At 40.9% G+C, this 8,128-nt stretch overlaps 1 protein-coding gene across 1 annotated transcript in view; it reads left to right on the plus strand.

Annotated features, from left to right (window-relative positions):
* Positions 1-8,128, plus strand: part of Mroh2b (maestro heat like repeat family member 2B) — a 53,481-nt gene that overhangs the window by 21,240 nt on the left and 24,113 nt on the right. The window contains exons 18-22 of the mRNA XM_013349705.2: positions 4-73; positions 2,008-2,124; positions 3,228-3,335; positions 3,787-3,939; positions 8,058-8,084. Of these exons, the coding sequence (XP_013205159.1) occupies positions 4-73; positions 2,008-2,124; positions 3,228-3,335; positions 3,787-3,939; positions 8,058-8,084 (475 nt within the window). The remainder of the gene's footprint in view (positions 1-3; positions 74-2,007; positions 2,125-3,227; positions 3,336-3,786; positions 3,940-8,057; positions 8,085-8,128) is intronic.

The raw sequence follows: 8,128 nt of genomic DNA on the forward strand, positions 1-8,128 counted from the left end.
TGCCTGGACCAGTCAATTGTGTCGGGACTTCAGCCAGCAAATGGGCAATTACTCCAACTGCTCCATAGAGAAGGTTGGTTTTTCAACAAGGGGACCTTGGCACCCATCTTATAACCTCAAATGGCTTTTCTTCGGTATATCCAATGGGAGAAGAAAATTATTAGAGAAAGGAGCTTCCTGAGTGTTGAGTACTTTCTCCTTCTCTTCACCTCACATGTAGCCCACCATGTTCACCCAAGCTTTCAGGAATATTGGTGTGCAATAGGTTTGTGCAATAAGCCCAGAATCTCTTCCAGAGGAGAAAGAAAGGACACTGATTAAATACCAGTTTGTGCTTTGGTTTCCATTATGCCACTGCTACAAAACAATACCATAATTCAGCAAGGTTGGAGGCAAGAGGTTGTTCAAAATGTAGTTCTTGAGTTCCTTTGTATCGTGTCCATAACCCTCCACCCCGCAGAGTTCCATTCTAAATGGGATTTGAATCCAGGGTTTGCTATGTACTCCTAATGTAGCCTGGGGGCAACTGTTTAAATCTCCAAATCCCCAGAACCTTCATAGTTTGATTTATTTCAAGGGTTTCAGCATGTGCAGAAGCAGGTCAGTGCAAGTGGTATATGTGTGCTGGGTATAAAAGCAGTATTGGCCATGGCTATTGTTAGGATAAGATCATTCATAAAGTTTAATATTTAAGAAAAAACATTGAAGTTTTACAATTCCTAATACCAAGTGATTTTTATTCATTATTAACTTCAGTTATTCTATATACTTCTCAAAATTCTCCCTGACTGACTCTGATGTGGTGCAAAGTACCAATTCTCCAGACTGGACTCCAAAGCCTGCAGATGCACGTTAAGACTATGTGAGCAGTGCCTCATCCACATCACACAAACAGTCCCTGTGCACCTGAAGTCATACCGTTCATCCAGCAGTCTCCAAACTCCAACATGGTTCCTTTTAAAGAGGCAGACCAATTTTGAGGAGTTTGGCTTTTTAAACAGGGTTTTACTCAGTAGCTCAGGCTAACCCGGAACTTCATGGAAATCCTCCTCAGGATCCTGAGTGCCCAATAACAGGGATGAGCTACCAAACATGGAGAGGCAGAGAAATTTAAGTGGTGAAATCTCTCTTAATCCTTACACTGAAAATAAGTTAATTAAATGTGTACCTGTTAGCTTTTGCTGCATAACAAGTTACGTCTAATAGTTTGAAATAACAGCTGTTCATTTATCCCATAGTGTTGAACTTTGACAACTGTCTTGGGAATGGACTAGCTTAAGTTGAGCTTTCACTCTTCTCAAGGAGGCTCTCAGTATGTACCAGAGTTTCATTCATACATCATGGTCTTAGTTAGGACAGATTATTTCTTCCAAGTAGTCTTTTATTTCTAACTGGCTAGCTAACATGACCTCATAAGTTAACAATACACGAGGTCTTCCTTGGCCATAGGTACAAAAGAGACTCAAACATTCCAGCCTGAAAGATGGAAGTATCCCAAAATCCCACCCCTAGCTGGGGAGCTACTGTCAGATATTTGTGGAGGAAAGGAGAGGGGCGCACTTTTCATTGCTTAGAGTTGGGGAGAACCATTGCTAGGTTGCCCTGCCACAGGGAATGACCCCATACTCAAGTTGATATAGCTAGCAGTGGATGAAATGTGTTGAGAAGAAGGTAGGAGATGCGTTGGAAAGAGCTAAGGGGAGCTGGAGGGAGGAAATAGGGAATGGATATGAACAAGATGCATTGTATACTTGTATAAATTTTCAAAAAGACGTTATGATAGAGAATGAAAGCAATGATGGTGGTAGGAACACTTTACGGCAGCATTCAGATAAGGCCTAAAGGAAACACTCTCAAAAGAGAGCATGTGTGAGGTACACAGCCATCAGGCAATTAGAAGTCAAGACCAAGTGGATTTTTATCCTAATAACTACTTCCTCCCCGTTTCCATTCATCTTTTTTTTTTCCAAACTTTTAAAATCCTACAGCTCATCTTTTGTTTTCCAGAAATTTCTTTGGAAAGCCTTGGGAACAACATTAGCATCATGCCAAGACAGGGACTTTGTGAGCTCCCAGATCAACGAGTTCTTGGTTTCTCCTAGTCAACTGGGGGACCAGAGGCAGGTGAGACCCCCTTGTCAGTCCCCTTTTCTGGTGGTAGCTACCATTCCCCACCACGGAACCAGGGACAACCCTGTCTTGCTAACCATAGTTATTCACCAGTGCATTTTAAAAAGTCAAAAAGAATTTTTTTCAGGAAAAAAAAAAGTGTTTCCCTGTTTAAGTGTCAGTATCTCATTTTTCTTTCCAAATTTGTAAAATTACTGAAAGATGAATTTCAAACATTCTTGCTTAACGCCGCCATGATATGTCTGATGTCTTAGCAGTGATTTCTTGGAGTATGATGATGACCATCAAGATGATTGAATTTTCAAGCTGAGAGTGACCTTAATGGTCATCTAGAAAGCATATGAGCATGAACCCAAGAGATACAGGGAAGCAATCTTATTTCCTCCCTGCTTAGCCTGGTTGGCAGAGCATGGGCTACTGTGAAGAAAAAAAAAAGGTTATATTTAAAATAATGGAAAGGCCACATTGTACACAGCCACAGTGTACACAGGTACCAAAGTTTCACACTGTACCATTTAAATCTATGTACTTCTTATTTGTTGAGTGGGAATGAAAGCTAAACTTAAAAAAATAATTTAAAAAGCACAAACATTAGTCATGCCCCCCATCTCTCGGGGATCAACTGTAGACCTCAGGGTACCCTGTCCTCTGTGAGTGCCCCCTCAGCTCTCTACAGTGACGTCAGGCATTTGTACTTACTCTGTGTTAGGAACTCTCCCTTGGAGGAATTCCAGCAGCTCGTGCTTTCCCTGCAGTCAGGGCCCTGCCTGTGTTTAACTTTACTGCCTTTGCGCATCAGTCTTTAATGGCCGTACTTACATAGCAGATTTCTCCCAGTCTTCATCAGCCGCCGCCGTCTCTCTCTCTTGATCTCTGTAGCACTTGTCATGCCGTGGCATGCTGTATTGCTCAGTTCCCTGTTGCCTGCCAGCAGCCGGAACTGGCTGTGCACTCCACGGGAATAGGAATTTCAGGCTGCCCTCTTGAACCCTGTGTCTCCCAATGACCGGAAATGTGTCTGTCGCACAGTGGTAGATACTCAATAAGAATTGAACAAATGAATGCTTACACTCACAATCTGTTCCTTCCGATTTTAGGGAACCACATCTATTTTAGGATACTGCTCTGAAAACCACTTGGATATTGTTCTAAAAGTTCTGAAAACATTCCAAGAGAAGGAGAAGTTTTTTATCAATCGATGTAAGGTAAAGGAATAATTTTCTCTGAAGCTCGTAGTTACCTCCGAGGCAAACAATACTTACTTCTTTGGAAACCGTCTCTATCCCATACAATTCTTATCACTTTCCTCAATTCTGAGCGTTGGCATTGCAGGATGGTCAGCTATATAAGAAGACTACTCCATTTTGGCTGACACTAGTGCTGACTGGAAAAAACTAAGTGTACCTGCATTTGTCCCAGCACAGTTTTGGTGATGTATACTCTACTTCCCTGAAGAAGGGATGGTTACACAGAAGCCTCACAGCCCCACCACAGTCCTGTTTGTGTGCATTTGTACAAGCAAGAACATAACAGTTTCAGAATCATCCCAGTGCAGTTGTTTAACCCTTGTGGTGGACCACAGGATTAAGAGAAAATATGAGAGAAAGCAAATCACTTCACACGATTTGTATCTCCCTCCCCCTTTGTGTCTTTCAGGGTATATTTTCTGGGAAAAAGAGCCTGACCAAGACAGACCTCATCTTGATCTATGGCTCTGTGGCTCTCCATGCCCCCAAGCAGCAGCTTCTAGCCAGGCTTGATCAAGACATCATGGCTCAAATCCTACTTCTCTATAACCAATGTTCTCAGGTAACACCTGTCGCAAGACTGCCAAACCAAAATCAATAAATAAGAGCTAGCATGTTAGAGAGGTGAGCACATATGAACAGAGACAGTATTTTATGGAATAAGGCCAAACGTTGCTTCCTTCCTGAGGGTCCAGGCAGTGTGTGTCCTCTGACTTTCCAGATGCCTTCCCAGGGCACTTGTATCCATGGTGATCTCAGCCTTCTTTGAATGTAAGTAATTACCCCAAATCAAGGAAGGGCAACTGGCTTATTACTTCCCTCTTGCAATAATCTTAACCTCTCATGTATCACCTGTGATATTAAATAGTAAGCACCATATGGTGTGGGGAGTTCTTTTGTCTATTTTTTTTATTGGTTAATGAATAAAGCTGTTTTGGCTCATGGCTTAGCAGAATAGAGCAAGGCAGAAGTTCTAAGCAGATAGAGGAGAAAAGAAGTCAGAGTCAGGGAGACGTCATATAGCCAGTGCTGAAGGAGACAGACACCTGATTTCCACGAGCCTTGTGGTAAAATATAAAATAATAAAAATGGGTTAATTTAATATGTAGGAGTTAGCTAGAAATAAGCATAAGCAAATAGACCAACCAGTGTTGCATAATAGTTTCTATGTGATTATTTCGGGGCTGGACAACCGGAAAACGAACACACAGCCTCCCCCTACAACCACATATTCATTTTTAAGGTGAATAAAATGTGTCATTTATCAAGTTATTCAATCCACCTCACTTTGCACCATTTCTGCCTCTGCATTCATCCCGGGCACCCTAACCTTCCTGATTCTATTCCATGCCAAGAATGTGAGGCCAACCTCAGAGCCACCAAACTGAGTTGCAACTCCTCTGATCATTTCTTCCCCCATAGCATTGTCTTTGTTTCTCTCACAAGCAACGTCCTACATATTGTCATATATATGTCATACATGTTATCAAAGTCACTTTATTGGGCATACTCAAGGTGACCCCCTGAGAATCACTGAGGGTTGAATTCAAAGTCCGGCTTTGCAGAATGGATTTCCAGGAATGGTGATTAAGTAGGCCACAAAAGGAATCTGCAAACCTGTAGGCTTATGAGACTTGCAAGTGAGTCTTATCTGAAGGCAGGTGTGAGGAGGTCTCCCTGATGATTTCCACATTTGCTTCTCCCTTATGTTGCAGACCCTCTTGCTGTCGGGATCTGAGAGAATTTTACATTGATGTGAACAAACTGCCAGCCACGCAGGGAGATCACTTAAGAGAGTGTTATGTTTTAGTCTGGCTCATAGTTCCAGAGAGTTCTCTCCACGGTTCCATGGCTCCCGTGTGCTTGGTAGACTATTATGGTAGCAGGAGTAGATGTTGAAGTTTCTCTCCATGGCATGCAAGAAAGAGGAAGCAGAGGAATCCATGCACAAGATACGCCCTAACCCCTGAGTTTAAAGTTTCCAGAACCTCCTGAAATAGTATTATTATCTGAGACAGAGCATTCTGTGGAGGGACATTCTATATTCAGACCATCACAGTGCCTTTGGCTCATACTTGTGTGTGTGTGTGTGTGTGTGTGTGTGTGTGTGTGTGTGTGTGTGTGTGTGTGTGTGATAAGAATAGGTTTTAGGGGGGTAAAATTATAGATAGCAGCATATTCTGGGAGAAAGGCAGTGAGTCCCACACCTTAGTCACCAGACAATGACCTAAAGAATCCTTTAAAGACAGAGTTGACCAATAAGTCCATTTTTAGGACTGGGTGACAAAATCTTGATGTTTAACACGTTCCTCGCATTTCCAGACTTGTAGGGAAATGTGTCCATGTTGGGAAGAACAAAGAGAGTTGAACTCAGTGATGTCAGGTCTGTCTTCCAAGGACTCACAGAATGTGAGATGTTACTGTACAGGGAATCAAAGACAATGGCCAGGATATGACACAGCAGATAATCTTGGTCAGACCAAGGTAGATCATTATCTCAGCTCCGGTCCTGTAAAAGGTTCTGAGGAATGGTTAGCACTGCCACCATTTTAAATGAAGCAATCTTGTTCCTGGGAGACAGTCTCCGAGGTACAGCCTCACCATCACTGATAATTGCCTTCATTTCAACGACAATCTCTCTGACAAGGCTCATTGTAACTTAGGGATGACTTCAGTGCCTTGTTACAAAAATATTGACCAATCAGTCATGCCATTTCTTATAGCCAATGTAATTGCAGAAGAGAATGAATCAGGAATGAAAAAAGGAGCTACAAGCAGAGCTAGAGAAAGACAACTAGGATCAGGTTTGCCATCGGTTTCAACACACTATGAATATTTTTGCCCTCAAATCTAATAAGCAACAATGAGGATTTTAATGATAAAATATTTTTGTGATACATTAATTTTTAGTTATGCATTGAGGAAAGAGTATAAAAATAAAATAAAATGGTAGATAAAGATGATTGGAATAAACACGGAGTATATTTTCAGAGTAAGAAATTCTGCTAAAATATAATATATTTGAAGAAAAATGTAAAACTTGTGGGAAATGTGGCTGGGGCATTATACTGAAAATAATTATTATAGGCACACACAAAAAACAACAAACCTAGTCTTCTAAGTAAAGATAAAGTCTGATATGTGACTCTGTGCGGTAATCACAATGCTTGAAAGGATGAGGGGAGGAAATAAGAGTTTGAACATGTAAAAAAATGATAAAGTACTAGCAAATAGAATTCAAGACTACGATTTTAAAAAATCACACACCATAATCAACTTCATTTCATTTCAGAGAAGTGAAGATGGTTCAGCATACATAAATAACTGCAATGCAATATATCGTTGGACTCACGGACAAAAGTCGCGATTGTCTCAATAGATAAAAACTTTGATAAAGTTCAATCTTCCTTTATGATAAATATCTTAAAGAAACTAGGAATTGAAATGATACATTCCAATATCATAAAGGTCATTCTTGACAAAGCCAAAGCCAGCATTATAAGTGAGAAAAACCTGAAGCCATTCCCCCTAAAATCAAGAACAAGACAGGTCTGTTCACTTGACTCCCATTAGAGTACACAGCCAGAGCAGTAAGGCAAGGCAGGGAAAGAAAAGAGATGCAAATAGGAACAGAAGCCAAACTGTCCCTATTCGTAAACCTAATTATCTGATACTTTAAAGACCCTAAGACACCATCAGGAAACTCTTGTGTCTGATAAGCAGTATCAACAAGGTATCAGCACACAAATGAGCATATAAGCTGAGCAGCTTGTCTATGCACCAATAACAAACTTGTCAAGAAAGAAGTCAAGAAAAAAAACATCCCATTTATTATCACCTCAGAAGACAAAAAATATTTAAAAATAGACATAATCAAGGGTGTAAATCACTTCTACAATGAAAACTTTAAGATGCAGAAGAAACTCTAAAAGACATTGAAAATGTAAAGATATGATCATGAAATAACAGAATTCATCTTGTAAAAATGCCAATAGTGGGAAGTGATCTACATATTTAATAGAATTCCCACTAAAAATTTAACGTAATTTTTCATAGAAATAGAAAATCCATCTGTAGTGGTTTACAAAACAACTGAATTCATGCTAGTTATGAAATGGTGGAGATGGGAGGCAGAATTGTCTGAAATCCATGAACAGCTGTAGCACAGAGTGGCTCACCACACACTGTAAACAACCTCAGTGGGAGCTGGGTGCAGGCATGCATGACACAGATCAGAATAGGGCGTACGTCACCTGAACACCTTTCCTCCCCCACATAAAGCTAAGCATAAGGAAACAGAAAATTGACACCTGCTAAAAATATCCCTAATGCATTAGTCCCACTGGAACAGACTCAAACATCCAGCACAAGCTTGTCAGCAGTTCTGACTGGCCCTTCAGCTCCACCGTCAGCTACCCTGTGGTTCTCCATTTTATAGCCTTGCCTATGATTTACTCCAGAACCTTTCGTACCTTTCTCCCTAACAAAATCAACTAGAAACATTTTAATCTGAAAACACTGCCTTTACCCTTCTTGCTGTTGCTACTGTTTTTCCTTAATGTACCTGCCCATGAGACAAGATTCATCCTGTGGCTGTGCTTCTGCATAAGGGGTGTGTCTTTGGGGTTGGGGAGTGTCTTTAATTGTTGCTCACTCTGTATCTGTTTTTGTCTTTTTCAGGTTCTGGGTGTCTCTATGATAAATAAGGTAGGAGATGACAGATAGATGGATGGACGGATAGATAGATAGAT

The sequence above is a fragment of the Microtus ochrogaster genome, chromosome 19 (assembly GCF_000317375.1).
Source record: "Microtus ochrogaster isolate Prairie Vole_2 chromosome 19, MicOch1.0, whole genome shotgun sequence".
In the NCBI taxonomy this organism is placed as follows: domain Eukaryota; kingdom Metazoa; phylum Chordata; class Mammalia; order Rodentia; family Cricetidae; genus Microtus; species Microtus ochrogaster.